This window comes from Lacerta agilis, chromosome 13 (assembly GCF_009819535.1).
Source record: "Lacerta agilis isolate rLacAgi1 chromosome 13, rLacAgi1.pri, whole genome shotgun sequence".
In the NCBI taxonomy this organism is placed as follows: Eukaryota; Metazoa; Chordata; class Lepidosauria; order Squamata; family Lacertidae; genus Lacerta; species Lacerta agilis.
Genome location: NC_046324.1, coordinates 3,227,836 through 3,249,439, shown reverse-complemented (window position 1 = coordinate 3,249,439; position 21,604 = coordinate 3,227,836). Strand labels below are relative to the sequence as shown.

Sequence of the window (21,604 nt, the reverse complement as noted above, 5' to 3'; positions counted from 1 at the left end):
ACCCTAGACTTACATATGATGTGTCCTAACGTAGCATTTTACTGCTGCAGCTGGTGGTGATAAAATATATTGCTTATGGATATATTTCAGCTGTAAAGTTTGGTCGAATGTCAAAAAAGCAGAGGGACAGCTTGTATGCAGAAGTGCAGAAACACCGGATGCAGCAACAACAGCGAGATCACCAACAGCAACCCGGAGAGGCAGAGCCATTGACGCCAACATACAATATCACTACCAATGGGCTCACAGAACTGCATGATGACCTCAGTAATTACATTGATGGGCATACCCCTGAAGGTAGCAAAGCAGACTCTGCCGTTGGCAGCTTCTACTTAGACATACAGCCTTCTCCAGATCAGTCGGGGCTTGATATTAATGGAATCAAACCAGAACCGATATGTGACTACACACCTGCATCGGGCTTCTTTCCTTATTGCTCTTTTACAAATGGAGAGACTTCTCCTACTGTGTCCATGGCAGAATTAGGTAATAACAAAAGAGGGGGGAATTTCCATGTAGTTGCTGTAGTACCTGTCCTTTGGATTAAGAACAATGACCTTGTGGCTTTTCATCACTGAAACTACATGTCACCTTTTGTGTTTTGTGTATGGCTGTAACTATGTAGGCTGCTCTTTCCAGAAGTACATTGCCACCTTGACTTAGGCAGCACTGATGTGGCTCATCAAGTCCATAATCTTGGTCTAGGTCTGAATTCCAGTAAACCAGACGTGCTGTTAGTGAGTCACCTGAGATGATTAACAGGTTTTTTATTGTATTTACTATTTCCATTCCTATTCTGCCTTTCCTTCAAGACTGTCTCATTTATCCTAGGCAACAACCCTGTGAGGTAGGCTAGATTGAGAGAGGGTGACTGGCCCAAGTATATCCAGTGAACCTAATGGCTGGAGTGGGGATTTTAATCCTGTTCTCTCTTATCCTTGTTCAACAGTCTAACTTCTATTCTATTCTATTCAACCTCGAGTCCCTAGATGTTGTTGGACTGCAACTCCCATCATTCCTAGCCAGTATGGACAGTGATCAGGAATGATAGGTGTTGTAATTCAGGAACCTCTCGGGATCCACGGTTGAGAAAGACTGTTCTATACTATGCTGGATCTGGGTCTGTATCACAGACACCCAGTTACAAAGTTTGTGTGAGTTAGCAAGGCTGATATATTCTTTATCTGCAAGACTGTACTAAACAATGGTAAGTTACATGAATTTTGCACTTGAATACAGTATAATGATTTTTCCCCATAAGTGACCAGAGCATACAGTATTTATTCAGTAATTAATTTGATAAATAGCTCTCCTCAGTATATAGCTGAACAATGATGTGAAGCACATGTTTAATTGGGAAGTAATAATTTTATAAAGAGGGCTAACTTCCTCTTTTGTGTTTTGACACATTAAAGAACAATAAATTCATTGTAGCACATGCTTTCATGGACTGAAGTCCATTTTATCAGATGCATGAATTGTGATATTCAGATGGCATATACCTGCCATGAGTGTAAAGCAGAAAAAATGGTAAGTTAAATGGCAATGAAATGTAACACGCTGGTAGCAGAAACTAGCATCAGCCCAAGACTATTTGGTGTCTGATGTGAAAAATCTAAATATTTCTCCTACTAAAATGAGACATAACTTACTGTTGTACTCCTGCACAACTCCCATTTATTTATTTGGGCTTGTACATAAAAACTTTGGAAAGAATTGCACTCCAGATGTTTAGATCTGTCTGTCTGCTACTGGCAGAACTGGCAGCTCATCTGGTTTTAAGACAGGGTAAATCTGGGTAAATCTCAAAACTGTGTTTTTTCCATTTGTCATGTCAATTGTCTAGTACATGCTGAGGACGAGTTAGATGCGGTTCTCTCTCAAAGTAACAGCTAAAGGAAGTCCACATTGTTGGGAGTTGTGAAAAGGAGATGCCATGTGTGAAAAGAGCCTTAATAACCACTTGCGCATGACGAGCAGTGGAAAGTTTACCAACCCATCCCTCTTTTGTGCTTTTCTTTTTCTTTTTTGTTATCAGTCTAGCAGTAGCAACTCTCCTATTCCACACTAAAATGAAATCTTATTTCACGTATTCTGGGGTGAAAATAAAAGAAACACAGTTAGTGGGCACGAGAGATCTTATATGGATGTACCTTATTTACGTGATTCTAATGCACCGTCAAATCTAATATGCACCTCAATTTTCAAAATCTTGAAACCAAAAAGTATTTGTTGGCAATTGTAAATATGCCATCAAATCTAATGGGCACCCTAATTTTCGCAACCCTAATTTTCACAACGTAATTTGGCCAAAAAAAGGTGTGCATTACATTCAAGGAAATACAGTACATGTTCTTCGTTAGCCTATACTTCCATGAAATTTTTTAAATATAGGAATAAACTTTTGAAAATCACTAAAAGTCCAGTGTATAAAAACTGAAAGCACTGTGAATTTCTATCCATCCATATACACAGATGGATTTTATCTTCAAGAAATGATAGGTCACTGTATGTTCACAGATCTTTACTAATGGGTGCTTTCCTCAAAAGTGCACTTCCTCATGTCTAGCGTGAACTGTGGGGACTTTCTTCAGTAAACAAACATTGATTTGTTGCAATGGTAATTATAGAGGTTTGTGCCTCGTTTCATTAAATATTTAGTCAAAGTGTCAGAAAGCTTTTTTATTTACCCAGAAACAGTTGATATAAAAGTGCCTTTTCCCAGCTCCATGTTATGAACAACAACTCACATCATCGCTGACCAGGTTGGCTAATTGGCCCAGACATCTGGATGCCTGTTCTAAAAATAAAAAAGGCAAAAAATTAGCTGACTCCAGTTATAAATCAGAATTCAAACCTATGTTTTACATTTCATATCATGCATGAACTCAGCTCTTCAAGGTGCCACAACACTCTTTGGTGTTTTGGCTGCATAGAATGTCTTCCAAAGGAAAAACTGAATGAGATAATAGCAGATAGGTGTGAAAATATTTAAAGTATCACAATAACCCTTTGAGTGAAGTGCTGTTCATGCCACATACCTTTTGAGTTGAGCAGGGACCATTTCTCAAAACTTAAAGTAGAACACATAGTTTCCAATAGCTTTGCCTTGGAATTTCTAGTTAAAATGGTTTCTGGTAGCTGGTGCTGGGGGGGGGGGGGGGATACTTCTGCCTGAGACCTTGGAGAGGCTGCTTTTAGACAAGTGGCCCAAAGTGCTACCCAATCATTGTTCTTTCACTGTAAGCTATGAGCAGAATTGTCACTGACTTTCCACATTATTGGGAGTATTGTGCATCACATTATGTTCTGGCCACTCAAGTGGAGAGACTATTGTGGCTGTAAAAAGGGCCGTCTGCAGCTCACCATATATTCACTATAATCAGTGTGGTGGGTGGCATTTTATGAGCCTTAAAAAAATAAACAATTTCCCAACTTTTTTATGAAAGAGAAGGTGCTAAAGCACTACACATTTCTCTCATTTTCAGAAAATGGAGATGGAAAAGCTTTTGAATGGTAACCAAAATATTGTTTTAAAACACAAAGGTTTTTTAAAAAATGTCACCCACCGCAAATGTTATGATTAATTTGTTCATTTCCCCATGAAGTCATTGTCCATGTAAATGCCCATATAAAAAAGTTGGGAGTGTGGTGCTAAAAAGTATCTATACCTGTGGAGCTTCTGCTACTCTTCCAGTTTGCTATTTAAAAAGGAAGACTTCCTGCAGTTTGAGAAAAAACATTGGGAAAATACAGGATGATGATTGAATGATAGCATCATGTGTGTGCCCTTAAAACAACAAGCAAACAAAGCATGGGAATTCCATTCTGAACACTTTGTTGGAATCACCCCAAGGCAGAACTGGTTAGATAAACCAGTCATCTGACTCTTGAATAAGGCGGCTTTCTATGCTCATTTGTTGAGGCTGGCTGACTTCGCCAATATAATCTCCTGAGAATCCAGATCAAACCTAGTAACCACTCACCTACAGGGGTGAGAATCAGTGATAATTTTTAAAAAAATGGAAATAAAAGAAAATGGAAATGGGTGTTAGAATCCCATTTCAACACTGTACAAATTTAGTGTTGAAAACATCTATAATTTAATGATTGGCTAGACAGAACATGTACAATGAAAGTTGTGGATGTCCTTTTTTAAAAATGCATGCCACTTCTTGCTCATTCTGTTTTAGAACATCTCGCACAGAACATTTCCAAATCACACATGGAAACTTGCCAGTACTTGAGGGAGGAGTTGCAGCAAATAACATGGCAAACTTTTCTACAGGAAGAAATTGAGAACTACCAGAGCAAGGTATTTATCTTGGTAAACATGCTAAAATAGCACACAGCATTTTTTAAATTGCCCATTCTGAAACACTTCTTGGACTACAGCATTTTGTGCAATCTGCGAATCAGTTTTAAATGATTGTCATGTGTATGTGTGTGGTGAGTTGTACTGCATATTTCCAACATACCCCCCAGTGGTTACTGTTTTTTTGTTTTTTAAAAGATTCATGCAACACCACATGTTGTTTGGGCCTCAGGATAACCAGCATCTTGTTTAGGCTTCCTTGAGAGAAAGGGCCTATTTGTACACTTCCTCTACCCACTGCAGCAAGAGATCTATAACAGGCGTTGTGTTTGTTTCTTCATCACTGGGAGAAACAAACTACGAAAACATTAGAATCTCTCGGGGTCTAAAGAGATCCTATGACGACTTTGGGGTTGCAGCGCTCATCTCACTCTATAGGCCAAGGGAGCCGGCGTTTGTCCGCAGACAGCTTCCGGGTCATGTGGCCAGCATGACTAAGCCGCTTCTGGCAAACCAGAGCAGCGCACGGAAACGCCGTTTAACTTCCCGCTGGAGTGGTACCTATTTATCTACTTGCACTTTGACATGCTTTTGAACTGCTAGATGGGCAGGAGCTGGGACCGAGCAATGGGAGCTCACCCTGTCGCAGGGATTCAAACCGCTAACCTTCTGATTGGCAAGCCCTAGGCTCTGTGGTTTAGACCACAGCGCCACCTGCATCCAAAAATATTCACAACTAGAACTGAAGCACTGGGGCAAGCAGGAGGCAGGAGGGTGTGTGGGAATGCGGCTGCTGCTGCTGCGCTACCCTGCACACCAGCTCTTAGGCGGGGAGGCTGAGCAGCATAACAAAGCCCTGCTGTGCCTCCAGTGTATTCAGGCTCTGGGGAGGGTCTCTTTGCAAGCCATGAAGTCTCTCCAATTATCTCCTGCCATTTCCGGGTTTGAATTGAATTATTTAATTAGTTCCTGGTGCTAAGCAAATACTCAGTTGCACATGTGCATAAGTGGGGGGGGGGACACCTGTAAAACATATTCCACTTACAACTTCAGATGTTTAAATAAGAAGCTGAGCAGAGTGTGGATTTTGCTTCTATGTTCTACATTTTGTAGAATTCTACACAGAACTCTCACTGAAATGAACAAGAGTTTTACCCAAGCATCCAATATAAGTTTTACTATTAAAATGTCGTTCTTAGAGCCTATTTGTGAATTTTATGTATTTCTCTGTAGCACTCTTTATAGTATAGCATTAGAAAAACTGTAGGCAGGCATAAAACTGCCATAAGCCCCTTGAGTTTTTGTAATATTTGTGAACATTGCCATACCACACGTATCACAAATTGAAATGCAAAATGGGAACATAGTCTGACATGCAAATCACAAGGCAATCACAAGGCAAATCACAGTTGTACAGATTAATGATTAATGCTTTGCTTTTAAAAAACAAAACTTATTCCCTTAAGAAGGTTCAGCAAGTCTGGAAATAGCACTCTTTTTTGTCTTTAACAGCAAAGGGAGGTAATGTGGCAATTGTGTGCCGTGAAAATAACAGAAGCAATACAGTACGTGGTGGAGTTTGCCAAACGCATTGATGGCTTTATGGAACTGTGTCAAAATGATCAAATTGTGCTTTTAAAAGCAGGTATGTGGGTTTGGGGGCAAAACTGAACCCTTTAAAATAAATGTCAAGTGCACATTTTATTACTTAACATTGTAATTCCATTATAAAAAGTGTATTTCACAAAACTGTGGCTCACCTAAACATGTTTAATGCTTCGTTCATTACATAATCATACTGCCAACAAGTTGCACAATTCAGTCCTGGGCAATCATGGGCTGATGTTGGGCAATGGAGAAGTCAGAGGAATAACGTAAGCCACGTGCCTTCACATTTCCTTCATTAATAAAGTTAATTCCAGAATCACTCTAAGTGAACTAATACCATTAAAGTGTTGTTGTTGTTAGACAGGCGCTTTTGATGTACTCTTTTTGGCACATGTTTAAAAACATTTTTAAGACCTAACTATTTGGACACATATATGTTAATTTGTTTTAATCTCTTTTACTGTTCATTTTAATTATTTGTAAATGTTTTAAATTGTTTTAACAGTTTTTTATTGTTGTGATATTTCTTGTAAAACGCTTAACAGTATATAATTTTGTTAAATAAATAAATCTTTTTTAAGGTAACACAGGCATTAAACATAAACAAGAACCCAGTTTTCTAGAGAGGCACAACTAAAAGAAAACTGGTTTGTGCGGAAAATTAAAGCCAAAGGGGGGGGGGGAGACCTTAAAATGTGAATGCTCTGAACAAACTGCACAATAAGTGGAACCTTTTTTTCAATATATTGAAAAATATATTTGAGTGATTTGATAAATCCTACACTAAGAAGGGCCTTCACACTAGCCCGATTTCATGCCATCCCCACAGCATTCTTACAGGGTGTGTTTTCCAATACTCCTCTGGATCTTTGACTCTGCCCATGCAACAAGGGAAAGATAGAGGACCTTATTCATTTTTTCTTCTACTGCCCAATATATGTCTCAGTAAGACTCAGGCTTTTCCTTTCAATCCCACTGATCCATCGCCCGGGACGATGACCGTGTGAAATACTTAGTGGCGGATGCCAACCCACTGATATCCCGTGGAGTGGCCATCTACATATTACAGGCCCTGAAACTCAGGGCCACCTTTTTGGCTAACTTACCTCAGCCCTAGTCCTATGTAACTTCCTGACATAGACACAGTCGACATGCCCTGTTATTGCTCTTTATCTCATCTGTATTACTCAGCATGATTTTACACTGAATGTTCTAACTGTATTCGTAGTATTCTATGTATAATCGCGACAGGTCACTGCCTGGTCTCTCACAATGTGCTATGGCCATATGGCTATTGCAATAAATTAATTGGTTTGGACATTTTGTACTTAGAAAAAAACATTATTTTGAGGCTTTGACTCTTATTTTTGGGCTTCCAGTTCCCCTCCTGTTTTTCTGTTTCTGTTTCTGTTTCTGAAATGAGTATTTTCTTTTTAAAATAAAGATTCCAGGTTCAGACATGAGCTTGAATGAATGAATGAATCTTTATTTGCCACTCAAATATTTCTGACAGGACAAGGGCTTTCTGAAAGCTTTCATTACCTAATACTGGCCCTGTAATGCTTTAGCCTTTGAGGTCATACACGCCTTGAGGTCATACACGCCCCGCTCCTTTGTCTAGTGCAGCCATGAGAGTGGAAGCTTCTGCTTCCCTTTTAGATTTGCCACAGTTTAGCATTTCACCAAAGCCCAGAGCTGTGATTAAACTTAATGATGGTTTGTTGAAACAAGTCATCTTCTAAAACCATGCTTTGAAGCTGGCTTGTGTCAACAAAACACAGCAAAATTAGCCGCAATTTATTGTTTGGATTACATGACAAGCTGTGGTTAATCTATAATCTATAAGACTCACTGCAGTTTATCCTTATAATGCTAAATTATGGTTTATTGTTATTTTTGAATTGGCTCAGTGTGTGAGCCATATTTCTCTATTCCACCTTTATATATTCAAAGTCATAAAATTGGCTTAACAGATATAATTTATTTTCTGTTTTCTGGGGGCACATAAACCTCATTTGTGAGCTAGAAATATATTTTAAAGAAGATGTACTATCTATTGTTTATTTAAGGAAGACATGGGATAAGGACAGTTGTTTGTGAACCACTGTGTTTCCTAGTCTCAATTGTAAAATTGTTTCTTCTTTGGTTATAGGGTCTTTAGAGGTTGTATTTATCAGAATGTGCCGTGCCTTTGACTCCCAGAACAACACAGTGTACTTCGATGGCAAATATGCTAGCCCCGATGTATTCAAGTCATTAGGTAAGGAAATGAAGTAATTAATTAGAAAACATACTTTTAAAAATAACTATTTGGTTAAATTAATTTCTTACAATAAATGGATTGTGTGCAAATCACTTAATAGATTTTTCATTAAGGATATTTTGATGATTTAAATAAGTTACACATTCTGTATTTTTTAATAATGTACTTTTTGTCCTTTCAAAAGATTAAAAACTAAGGCTAGCCTAGACCCATTTATACTTTTTGATTACAGCTTGTTAATTATTACTCAACACTTTGGAGTTCAAAGTGGGAAGCTCACTAGGCATTCTAGAAAACATGTCATCTGGACTCTATTGTGGAAGCTGCAAAATAAGAGCACAATAAATGTTTTCTGTGTTATTATCATACCACGAGTTAGGTCCTCCAAAGAGATAATTCCAATTATTTTTCTACCATTAATCAAAAATTATATATAGTTTCCTTAATAGAAAAAAATATTATCAGCTTTGATTGCAACTGAGAAGCTCCTATAATAAGTTCCTTGTTGTTGTGAAGTTCTCGCATGCCCGTATGGGTCTCCCACGTCAGACACACAAGCCCTACCTTCATATTTAAAAGATTCCAAAAGTGAAGCCCTGTTATTGTTGTAATCTAATAATTACTCAGTTTTGTGTTCATGCTGGGAAGCATTTGGAAATTTATATAATGAGCTTAAATATATCTGGAAGTAACAGCAAGTGGATGTTGACAGTACAGCAGTGAAGAACTGCCTGGAATTATTAACTAATTAACACTGAGATTCAATGACACTTGGATATAACAGTGTAGAACATGGGGAAGGAAGCTGAAGGCACTGCTTACATTAATTCTGTTTACTGCCATAAGGTACTTTTTCTTTTTCATTAATGAATTCTGGAAATTTCATATTGGGCTGATTAACCAAGATTTCAGTCCTGCTAGTGACACCACGTGTTGTGGTTTTTTTATGGAGAATAATGGAGACTATGAGGAGCCCTTCTGTGAGTTTTAAGACCAAGAAATACACAAAGTAGTTTCTATGCTCTTTTGGTGCAAAATTATGCTAGCCTTTGAAATATTGGAACTGCTTATTATACACAAATGGAAAATGACTAATTTTCATATAATTAAGACATCTCATTGATTCAGATACTTTAGTCAATTTGAGCACACAAGCCTTGTACCCACTTTAAAATGTCTAGACTCAGTGTGCAAATTATCATTTGTCCTGCTCAATTGTATGTTTTAATATTACTCCATGCTTAGAGGCAGTAATGCTTCTGAATACCTGTTGCTGGAAACTGCGGGGGGGGGGAGTGCTCATGTGTTTTGGTCCTCCTTGAGGCATTATACACCAGGCTCTTCTGTGGGGCTACTTAAATCAGACTGCACATCCAACACATGTAGATAACATGAGATTTAGTGTGGACACGCTGTTGCTGCCTCATTGGATGAATTACGGTGATGGAAAGCAGACCCATAGATATGGTCATGGTAAAACTAACAGTCCACTCTAATGTGAATAAATACTCTGGCAATTTATTCTCCATATAATCACTGTTGTTGTTTTTTTTAAGAAAAGTATTGTTTTAATTTTTTGAAAGAGGCCCTGTGTAATTTGCTGCTTTCCCCCCCCCCCCCTTTGGCAGGATGCGAAGATTTCATTAGTTTTGTTTTTGAATTTGGAAAGAGCTTATGTTCTATGCACCTTACTGAAGATGAGATTGCATTATTTTCAGCTTTTGTTTTACTCTCTGCAGGTAAGGCATTAAGTATCTAAAAGCATACTCTAGTCCTGTGTGACGGACAGCAGAGCCAGACCAGTCTGGGGATGCAGTCCCTCTGAATTCCCCCCTCCCAAGGGTTGGAGCCTCTCTCTGATTGGCTACAGACATCTAGCCACAGAGGTGGGGTGGAGCCAGCACTTTGGGAGATACAATAAAAGGAGCTGTTTCTGAGGGAGTTAGATATAGATAGGGAAAGAGATAGGGTTTCATTTGAGGGGGGTTTGGTTTAAGGGAGAGAGTTGGAGTGAGGAGAGGGGGCTGGTTCTGAGTATAAACATCCACTCTGATGAAAATATCTACAGCTAGAGAAAGGAGTCTCTGAGCTTAGTGTGAACAACAGAATTTAGCCTCTTAAGAGGCCAGGAGTTAACTTGGGGGTCGAAAGCTCATACCAAGAACAAACTTAGTTGGTGTCTAAGGTGCTACTGGAAGGATTTTTTAATTTTTTGTTTTTAGTATGGAATGTATAGCTAGTTGCTTTGGAGAAGCACCAGAAAACATGACTTTATGGGCTGATTCACACATGCATATATATCACTTGACAACTCTCTACTTGACAATACATCACTTTTTAATGTCACCATGACTTGATTTTACTGTATTGAAGGAAACCCCACTATACACAAGAGTATGCTCTGGTATGGTAGAGTCCCATTCATTTTGTACACATGGAACACATAGGACTGAAATAAAGAGAAAGGAAATATGCCTACCAATGTGCAGAATTGCAGGTGTATCCCTTTTGGGTGGTGTTAAATGTTGCACAATTTTATGTAGTCGTGCATTAAGAAGAAATAATTGTAGAAAGTAGTTTGTGGAAGGTAGATTCAAAAACATTTTGAATACTAGATTTAATCATATTGTATGTTTTTATTTGTAACATTTCAACACAAGTAATTTTCATTTTAGACCGATCATGGCTTCAGGAGAAAGTAAAAATAGAAAAGCTCCAACAGAAGATTCAGTTAGCACTTCAACATGTATTACAGAAGAACCACCGAGAAGATGGAATCTTAACAAAGGTAAGAGCTACAGAGTCTGACAATGGCCTGCTTGGACAACAGAGTAAGTGTCCTCCCTGGTCTTTTTTTACTGCCACTTAAGAGTGTCATCTGAATTGGGACTCGTGATTAAGCTCTGTCTTCACTGACCATAAGCTATAACCAAGGAGAAGCCAGCCAGCTGCAAGATCCTCTTCAGGAGCTCATGCATTTACACAGTTCTAGTAAGCAAGAGTTTGGCTTACTGTGTTGTGTGCAACAGGCCTTTTTCTGGTGAATATTAGTCACCTTAATTAGAGCAGCAAAAAGGATAAAATTGGCAGGAGAGACCCTGCTGATGGTGCCTCCACCCTGTGAAGCTCAAGAGGTGGTGGCATGTGAGAGCAGAGCTTTCTCTGTGGTGTAACATGGAACACATTCGCCTCCAAAGTGTGTTTGGTCCCACCATTATGTCCTTTCCAGGAGCAGATCAAGACACACCTCCCCTCCCCCAGGCTTTTGGTGTTGAGGATGAACACCAAATGATCTTCCCTTCTTTGCAGTGCTTTGTTAACTTTGGTGGTTGTTTTAAATTATAGCTTTAGAAGATTGTTTTATTTGGAATAAATTTGTTATTTTGACCTCTGTTGTAATCTGCCCTGAGATATTGTGAAGGGCTAATTATAAATGGAAATACATACATACATATACATACATACATACATACATACATGTAATGTAATTAGCAGTTTAGTTTAAGACGTGCTTTGTGAGGTCTGCTTAAAATCTGTACCATTTTCCAAGACTGACATAACAGGCTGAGCAAGTGAAATTGATTTTGTTTTTGAAGAGTGGAAAATTAGCCACATGCCTTCACAAAAATAGATTATGTTTGCCTCTGCTTGATGTATTCATTCCACATAAAGTACTGAATCAATGCTCAAGGATTAATTTAAGCTAGGGCTACCTGATTTCATTTTAGGAACCAGTTTGCAATGTAGGAGCTATGCTGTGGAACAAAGGGAACAGGAGTAAGGTACTTTTGAGCATGTGCATTAATTTTCCTACTAAATACTACAGCCTGCCAGCCGCCAACCCTCACACATGCACACGTGGGATTAGGGCAAAAGGCTTTCAGATTTGAGTGTATGCCATTCAAGCAGGATCTAAACTCCAACAGCTCACTTTTTAGAAATTAAGTACTAGTTAGGCTGCAAGTATGATGCTTTGATTTTGGAAATGTTATGGAAGATATTGTTGATACATGTTTAAATTATATTAAGTCATACAAAAAATATAAGCTTAAGGTATGTATTATTTGTTATGGATGTTAATGGAACAATTTAAAATGGATAATTGTTGCTACTTTAGTTTTACAGGCTTCACAGGTCACCCTTAACAAATAGCCATATGGAACACTTTGGAAGGCAGAATTTCGTTGCAACAAGGTCTCTCCTTATTTTCCCTGTGGCTTTTCTAAGTTATGGAAGAGAAGGAGTTGTTATGGTTAATGATGATGATGATGGATGCTGTTAGACAGGCATTCTCTAGCCCCATTCTTACAGCCTTACAAGGAAACTAGGCTTTGTTACCTTGAAGAACAAAATTAAAAGGCCCCAGAGCATTTTCATACCTGTACATCTAATTCATTCTGCTTTTCTCTCCCTACAGCTAATATGCAAAGTGTCTACTTTAAGAGCACTGTGCGGGCGACATACAGAAAAGCTTATGGCGTTTAGAGCAATATACCCAGACATTGTGCGACTTCATTTTCCTCCATTGTACAAGGAGTTGTTCACTTCAGAATTTGAGCCAGCAATGCAAATGGATGGGTAAACGTATCACCTAAGCACTTCTAGAATGTCTGAAGTACAAACTTTAAGAGAAAAGGAAAAAAAGATAATAGAAACCAAGACACTTTATATGGTCCTGCATAGACCTAGGGAGCCAACACACTGCACATCTTCTGGCGAATGGGGTCAGGCAGAAAAAATGGGGGAAATGACACAAAAGTTGAACTTGTTTTTCTCACACAAATGATTTCCATGATCCCTACCGATATGGACCCTTTTTTTGTCTTGACTTCTGTCTTTGACCTCTGTTTATGCAGAATGAGGGTACTAAAAAATCAGGAGGTTTCCTTTTCCTTGAAACTCACTGCCCACAGACTTTCACAGAACGACGTTTTGTTAGTACGAACAGAATCTCCAGCTAGAAACCAGCGACTGGTGTGCATTGCAGAGGCTTCAGCATCAGTTTGCACAACTTGCTCATTGTTTCATGAAGGACGATTTCTTTTCACCCTACCATTGATTGCCAGTAGGCGGAATGGCATGAAAAGGGTCCATAGCAATAGTGACAATAGCATTATAATCTATTACAGGGTAAATGGGCACGAAGTCTATATATAGCAAAAGAGATATTGTTTATAATATTGTTTTAATTAATATAAAATGTAGTTACTGGTATAGCTTTTATTGTTGAATTGATAAGGCACTTTCATTTTGCACCTTTTTCTTTTAAATTATATGCTAGCGTGTTCATTGTTGTGCTGCATGTGCACCAGAACTTCAAGTTTAACTGTGGGAGGATTGGAAGGTATAGGGACACTGCAAGGTGTTTATGCTGCTGTTTTCCACATTTACTTTTAAAGAGAGGCCGGTAATATCATGAAATACCTTCAGTGATTTTGTGTAATGGGATGAGGGGGGAGGGGGAAGGCAAGTTTCTAAACTGCTAGTTTTAGCTTGTGTTTTTAAAAGACAATTTAATATATAAACAAAACAATCCCTGTTCCTAAAGAGATTGCTGACATAGGGATAGAGAAAATCTATATTTAATCACTTTAAAGGTGCTACTGAAAAATTAGCTCATTTTAAAGTCAGCCGATTCCTTAGGTGACTAAATATGGATTCAGAAAACCAAATTTAGATACATATCTTTTGGAAATATTGGTCCTAATACTTTTGTTTACATTGTGAGTGTGAGTGTGAGTGTGTGAGTGTGTCTGTCCAGCAAGTGCACGTGCACCATTAGTCATCTGTTGAGACAGATAGGGTACAATCCATCACGGAGTTCTTTTGTGTAATCCTGATGGAAATGAATGGGAGATAACCAAATTGTAATAGTGTTTCCTGGTGGATTGTCTCCCTTGGCTTAAATCCAGCGTACAGTTAAGAGAGTCCAAATCTCTTTAGTATTTAAGACTGAATAACTGTTTGCTGGATTGTGGCACTGTTGTTTATTTTATTTAGTAAAGAGTGGGTTTACATGTGGCTACTTACTCCATAAACTAAACAGTGCAATTTAAGTGGGTTCCCACACCTAGAGAAAAAGCCTAAAGCTTGATTTCAACTGAGTGCTGCACTTTTTAGCCACAGAGGAATGCTCAATAAGCTGTCCAGGATGGCCAATTATGTGAATAGTGGATTATGAAATCAAATGAAGTATCTGACTCTTAAAAAATAATTTAGGAATGGCCCTTTCAATCTTCTCTTATTTTCCCAGCTTCCAAGGAATAAGACAGGCCCACATATATTAAACTGGCAATAAAATTGCCACCAATGAGGCACACCATATTGATTGGGCCCCAATTTAACTACAAACAGCAAAAACCCTCATTTCACTGGCGTAGTTAAAATGGATGCCAACCACGTGGCTGCTATGTTACACAAATGGCTTTCCACACAGAAAAATCTCAGCACAGTTTGCTTTCTTAGTAGCAAATGGATCATAAAACATGACTTTGAATTAGGCCACATCCTACCACAATGCATACATGTGATACTGAATTTTCCAAGTGGTAATGTCTGCAGCAGACACGTTTCAGTGTTGTTTCAAATGTGGTTTGCAGTATAAGTGAATCAGACACCTTCTGAGAAATCTTGTTTTGTTACTGAAGAGAAAATAAAAAGGACATACATATTTAGTAGGGCTAGGGAGTGCTTCTCCCTACCCGATTTCTCTGGAGCATACTGGGGCTTCATTCAAAATGTAGCAGTTAGGTAGAAACCTAAACATTTTAGAACCTGAGTTCTAATTTGAGTCATTATTTGAGTGCTATTTTTTTTATCTGTTGACAAATCAAGAACTCAAGTTATTCCAAAGTACACTTCTAACCCTGATTCTACCAATACCCTTGATTGAGAAAATGCATCAAAGAGTAAAATATTCTTCTCAGGATAACTTGTAAAGCAAGGGAGTTCTTCAAGCTACACCTAACTTATTCAAATTACTCTTTGTAAAATAGATTTTATAATATAGCAATTTTTAGCATCCTGGTGATATAAATTTAAAGCATACAGATGGATGTAATCTTCTTGTCTCAGTGCCTGAAAGTTTTCATCAAAAGACTAACCATCCAGCTGTCTAGACATGGATTTTTCAGGCTCCTAAAGAAAATTTCAAAAAATATTTTTCATCTAATATTGGATATTATTATTATTTAAGTATTTTTTGTTTCAAAATGACCTCTTGCAAGATATGAAAAAAAATTATTTACTTCTTGGAGTATATTTGCATTCTAGCATACAGTGTAGTAGTAATTCACATGTTTAAGGTAATACAAAATTCCTGTTAAGGAAGGTGCATGAGGGGCTATGCCGTTGGACCTGTTTGTTTTGAACCCCAAAGTCTTCATTTAATTTAGTATAAAGAGCTGAAAATTCTGATCTTGGAGGGTTCCTACATGTCCAGTGCAAACCGTAAGATTAAATTTTCTATAGGCATTAGAACCGTAAAGCCAGTTCAGTCACACAGGAAACAAAACTTACAGTATGGCTGCAGAATCTTTTATCTCTATCACTCCCAGGGCAGCTGGCAGTTTGTTAGCATTGTTAGGCCTAATTAGTTCTGAAAGGATCTAATGTGCAAACAAAAGTGAACATGCAAGCATTTTAGGACCATGTTGGGCTTGCAGACAGGAGCTACTCATGCAGACATAGGTAGGTAGCCGTGTTGGTCTGCCATTGTCAAAACAAAATAAAGAAAAAAAATTCCTTCCAGTAGCACCTTAGAGACCAACTAAGTTTATTCTTGGTATGAGCTTTCGTGTGCATGCACACTTCTTTAGATACACTGAAACAGCCAATCACCCATTCCCACCACCCTTCTGAGTAATACCCCTCCCCGCTCTCTCACTATATATAAGGGTCTGGTGACTTCTGTTTCTGTGTATCTGAAGAAGTGTGCATGCACACGAAAGCTCATACCAAGAACAAACTTAGTTGGTCTCTAAGGTGCTACTGGAAGGAATTTTTTTTTATTATTTCTTCATGCAGAGGTTAGTAATATATACCAGCAATTCTATGTAATAAGTTACACACATGGCTGCCTTCATGTATGTACCTCCCATCTGTGAGCAGAGCAGCAGATCTCTATGCTCCTGAGGCACTTAGGTTGGGAATGTAGAGATGGGAAATTAAAATACTGTCCTCTTTCCATTTATCCTTTCTAGTGACCACAGATAAGAGTGGTACCTCAGTTTAAGAACAGTTTGGTTTACAAACTCCGCAAAACCGTAAATAGTGTCTTGGTATGAGAACTTTACCTCGGTTTACGAACAGAATCTGAACAGTGTGAGGGCACCGGCAGTGGGAGGCGTCATTAGGGAAAGCGTGCCTTGGTTTAAGAACAGAGTTCCGGAACGGATTAAGTTCATAAGCCAAGATGCCACTGTACTTGGTAAGAAGGCATCTATGATACAGTTTCGACAAACACAGGAAGTGCCATGACTGGCTCAGATATGTTCTTGGTGCTCTGCATGTATAGAAGCTTACCCATTCCTTTCTATAAGCAACCCTCTAGTGCACGGAGATAGCAAATAGATTCCCAGAAAAGCCTGAGAAACCCCTGATCACAATAAACTTTAATTGCATCCAGTGAATGGAATTTTGAAAGAGTCCCCATCTTCAGTTTTCCTCTACTCCAGTACAGAGGAGCTGTTTCTAAAGAATGAAAATCCTGCTAGCTACATGGACAGAATTTTGCTATCCTCATAAGTTTTGTTTATTTTATTGGAGTAACTGGTAGTAAATGTTAATTCTGTTCTTTTTTTATAGATGCTGTCCAAGCTTAAATCCAGGCTGTTTAGCAAATGAGAGTTTTTTAAATGTGACCACCCTCAAATGCTACTTTAGTTTTAAAGTTCAGCTACATTGAAACTCCAGTATCTACCAGTTGATTCAAATGAAAAATGAACAGTATTCACCTGTGGCAGTAAAAGGGATAGTTATATTTTGGCATTTGATATTGACTCTCAGTCATGGCTTCTGTTATTGTTAGTAAATATTTTACATCTATCTGCTCACACAAAATATATTCAGATATTGAATTGGTCCTTACTTGTACGCAATGCCATATCATTCCCAATCTTATCCCTAAAAGCAGACACCAGGTTCCCTCCTGTCTTGAAAGCCAAGCACTTTAGGTCTACACATTAGACACACAGTTATCACTTATAACTTTTTCCAAAATCCATTAATTGGTGCATAAACTAGCCCATGTTTTCTTCATCTCAGTTAACAGCAAATTTTGCTTTGAGAAAATGTAAAATGGTGGGAACTGTTGCTGATGCCTTTTTAAGAGAGGACATGCCGAAGAACTCAAGCTGTAGCTGAAAGTTTGTAGATGCAGCATCCGAGCAGGGGAAAAACCTATCTGGGAAAAGAAGCTGAGAATAAGGACTAAAATCAGAATATGACATGGTAATATATTCCATTAGAAAACTTGCAGGCTGTAGACTAAATTCAAATGTATAGAGTGTGGGAATCTTTTGGGACTGTACTATATAATTTGATGAAGTTATATAAAAAAAAGCTACAGGTATTAGAATCAATCACTCCAGAAAGTTGTTAGTTAAAAATTGTCTTGGGTTTTCATCTTCTATCCCATTTTGCTGGACATCTGGTACAGTTGGAATATTTCAAGATAGAATTTATTTCTAAAATAAGATGTGTAGTCTTAGACCACAGTGATACACTTTTGCATCTCTAGGATTTTCATATGTGAGATACTGTTTTAAGTTTGGTTGTTCTTTTCTGGAGCTTTTAGACTATCACCATCATCATATGGCTATCAAGGTATGAATGTGTGTACCATTGTGTGTGTGTGGTTGCTTCTGGCCATTAAGTGTCCATAGAATAAAGAAAATGTGTTGAAGATATTTAAGTCAAAAATAGAAGGCGGAAAAACTATTCTATATAAAGCCTTGTCTGGACCACTTAGAGAGACTTCTATTTTTTTAACCCTTCTATAAATATTTGATGGCACTTGAAATATTCCTGCAATAAAATGTGATTTGTGTAAAGATTAACAAACAAAAAGATTTTGTAATGTGAAACAATGAAAGAAAGCAATGTAATTTTTCAGAAAAAGAAAAAAACAAACAAACCAACTTTGTATTATTTTTGTTGATGGAATTTGTCTACTTGTCTTTGGAAAAGTTTTTATTTCATTGAATGTGCCATAGTAGAGATGTGGGTTGTGGTTTTTTGTTTTTAAGTTTTAGATGACAGGAAAGCTATTTGTGTTACCGACATTCCATAATGTGTGAGGACATAGCATAATAATTTTTTTCTTTAATATATCTCTATATATATTAGTAAGCTTCAGTCATCGTTGCTTTTTTGCACATGTACTTCACTCCTCTATAGTGCAATATGTACATAGAGCACTTGCGGGTTTAAACCTTGACCCCTCAGGGAAAAAATACATATTTGTTGTACATAATTTTTTTTTGCCTTCTTCTTCTTCTTTCTTTGCTAAGGAATGTTGATTGAATCACTTGTTGTTGTCAAGGGGCAGCCAGATAATAATCCTAACACCACTGCCAAAAAACATTGATCATGTAATCATTCATGCCCTGCCATTCACAATGAAAAATTCTGACAGTTCTTTGTGCAAATTGGGGAACAAAAGGGGTATTTAAGCACCTTATGATTGACTTAACTGTGAATGACAATCCATCTTGTTATCAATAATAGATGCCCTATCATTTAGAAGTTGGGGTTTAAAAGTCTGAAACAAATGTGCTCAGGGATCTTGTAGAACTCTTCAACAGGGTGGCCAGTACTTCTGGGACAAATTGCTTTTCAAAAGTTTCACACTATCCCTCCATTGCACAACTGAACTGGGCAGAGACATTTTTTACCCAAGTGAATTTCAGTTGTTTGGGTCTCCAGTCCCTATACTGCTCAACTCTTTTAAGGATTGGCACAAGATAATAAGAATTCCAATGCTCTGAGTATTTTGTTTAATGTATTAGAGAAGTGAGCTTGTTTTGGCCCATGAAACAAAATACTTTAATTTTATTTCAGATAGCCAGTTTATAATGTTTTAATGATAGACTCTTCGATACTTCTATATGTCATCTTGGGACCAACTACATGTTATGCTTACTGTGGAAAAACCTTTGATTTTTGTTAATTAAATTACAGGCACGGTGAAGTGCATAAATTCAAACATAAATGTACCACATGGTGACAGGAGGCTTATGGGAACTGCTCCTCCAGCATGGCAAGGGGCTAGTGCCAAAGGGATTCTCCACCCCACACATTGAAACTCATAGCCATATGGGAGGGGCAGTTTCAATTCTGATCAAAGCTGGGGAAGAGAAGAAGTAAACCTTTCACTATGTGTGCGATAGGAATCCTGCACTCCTCCGCATCTGTAGTTTAAGTACAGTGGTACCTCAGGTTACAGATGCTTCAGGTTACAGACTCCGCTAACCCAGAAATAACGCTTCAGGTTAAGAACTTTGCTTCAGGATAAGAACAGAAATTGTGCTCTGGCGGCACAGCGGCAGCGGGAGGTCCCATTAGCTAAAGTGGTGCTTCAGGTTAAGAACAGTTTCAGGTTAAGAACGGAGCTCCAGAACGAATAAGTTCTTAACCAGAGGTACCACTGTAACAAAAACATTGCTGCATATTACACAATAAGCATAGCATGTATCTTGGCCCTTGTGGTTCTGGCCAACACAGCGGCTTCTGGGGCAGAATTTTAGACAAGGCTGAAGAAGCTGGCAATGCACTAGTTTACAGTATTTTCCAAAGCAAATGTGCTGTATATTTTCTAAATTTCTATAATGAAAAAAAAAATGGGTGCCAATACACTTTTAGACACAATGAAGCTAAATTTGTATTTTTATGTAAAGTTCATTGTCAGTATTTTGCAATACAGAATTAATCCTCAGTGTTTAAATTCCTGTTTAAGTTTATGTTCTTCTTAAAAACTATTGTTACAAGCTGCCGTTTTAATGAGAACCATGCAATTCAGAATAAATTGAATAATATTCTGCCCAGAACAGGTTATTAAACTCCCCCGCTGTTGGTGAATGTGCTTTACTTTAACAAAATAAAACCAAAATTGGGAGGGAGGGTAAGCTGCATGGTAACAATCCCCATATAATTCAGTAATTAATATAAATATGTAGAAGGTAGTATAGTGCTGCCACAGTGCCAAACCATAGGGCAGAGTATTTAAAATATTCTAAAAGGCCCTAATAGGAGTGTGGAAGGAAGGCTGCAGTTCTAAACCCAGGTCTTTCCTTCTGGAGGGGAATAGGATCTACTGGTCTCCACTGGTCACTTCTGCCGACATCAGCCAATGGAACATTTAGCGGGTGGAGCAGAGCTGGGCTGGCCAAAGTTTTGTTGAATCCTAAGCTGGTCCAATAAAGAGCCCAATTAAGGCCACTGCTGTGCCAGTCTGGTCCTGGTGCAGCAGAAAAGGTAGCCATTACTAGTCTCCCCCCCCCCCATTCTGTTCTGGCTGGCATGAGCTCTACCATTCCACTCTGCCATGCTGCTCCCCAACCAGAGTTGGAATTGCTCTGCTAAGCTTTCCTTCATGTGTGAAGTTTGTGCCTCTTTCCATGTTTATTAAGAGCAGAAGCAGCAGTAAAGGAAACATAAGTTAGGTAAGAATTTAAGACTCACTCTGTTTAACAGTCAGGCCAAAGAGAAATTGATTTCATCATCTCAGCTAAGTGGTTGAATGCCCTTCTCTAACTGCAACACCCCTTTGTTTAATTTATGTATCTTGTGTTCTACTCATGCTTTCTTTCCTAATTGCCACAACGTTGCAATCCATTTTTATTTTTTTACAGAAGTAACCACATTAAGTAATATATAAAGCATCCATTGCATGTTCTGTTGTGCTTACATCCTGGTTCTCTTCTAAGACTAAAAAGTGGTTGTTTGTTGAAAGTGTTTTTTTCCCCTTTCTGATTTATTAGCAGCTTAATCCTTCAAAATGAGACAGCTTTGTAAGAGGTACTCAGATATTTTCAAAGGAGTGAGCCTGTTTGTAAAGTGTAAAGGATGATCAGAAAAGTACAGGGTGAAATATGTACATCTAGAAGAGATTATAATCCTATAAAGCTGAACTAATTAGAAAGCATATCTAATTTTTATTTTTATATTTGTTCCTAAGTGTCTGTTCTGTGCGTGCAATTTATGTAGCTTGGGAAATATTAATGGACCAGTGTCAATGCAAAATTGTATGCTTTTTCTGGTTATGTAATTGTCCAGATTTTGAGTGTCCAGTAAGGGACACGATTGCCATGTGATCATTCTGGGCAAAGCTGAGTGCAAAGTATTCTTGATGCAGTTTTAAGGCAATAATTTTGGAAAGATTTGAATTCAACCATGAGCTCTAATAAAAGATTCCCAAA

The 21,604-nt window shown here is 38.1% G+C and overlaps 1 protein-coding gene across 3 annotated transcripts in view; it reads left to right on the top strand.

Moving 5' to 3' along the window:
* The window catches only part of RORA (RAR related orphan receptor A), a 77,955-nt gene extending 65,141 nt beyond the window's left edge, over positions 1-12,814 (top strand). For 2 of the 3 annotated variants that reach the window (XM_033166733.1, XM_033166731.1), the window contains exons 4-10: positions 91-486; positions 4,194-4,315; positions 5,828-5,960; positions 8,076-8,183; positions 9,815-9,925; positions 10,862-10,974; positions 12,604-12,814. In XM_033166733.1, coding sequence (XP_033022624.1) covers positions 91-486; positions 4,194-4,315; positions 5,828-5,960; positions 8,076-8,183; positions 9,815-9,925; positions 10,862-10,974; positions 12,604-12,768 — 1,148 coding nt within the window. In that variant the 3' untranslated portion in view covers positions 12,769-12,814. The remainder of the gene's footprint in view (positions 1-90; positions 487-4,193; positions 4,316-5,827; positions 5,961-8,075; positions 8,184-9,814; positions 9,926-10,861; positions 10,975-12,603) is intronic. The other variant, XM_033166732.1, reaches the window with a different exon arrangement.
* The last annotated feature ends 8,790 nt before the right edge of the window (positions 12,815-21,604 follow it).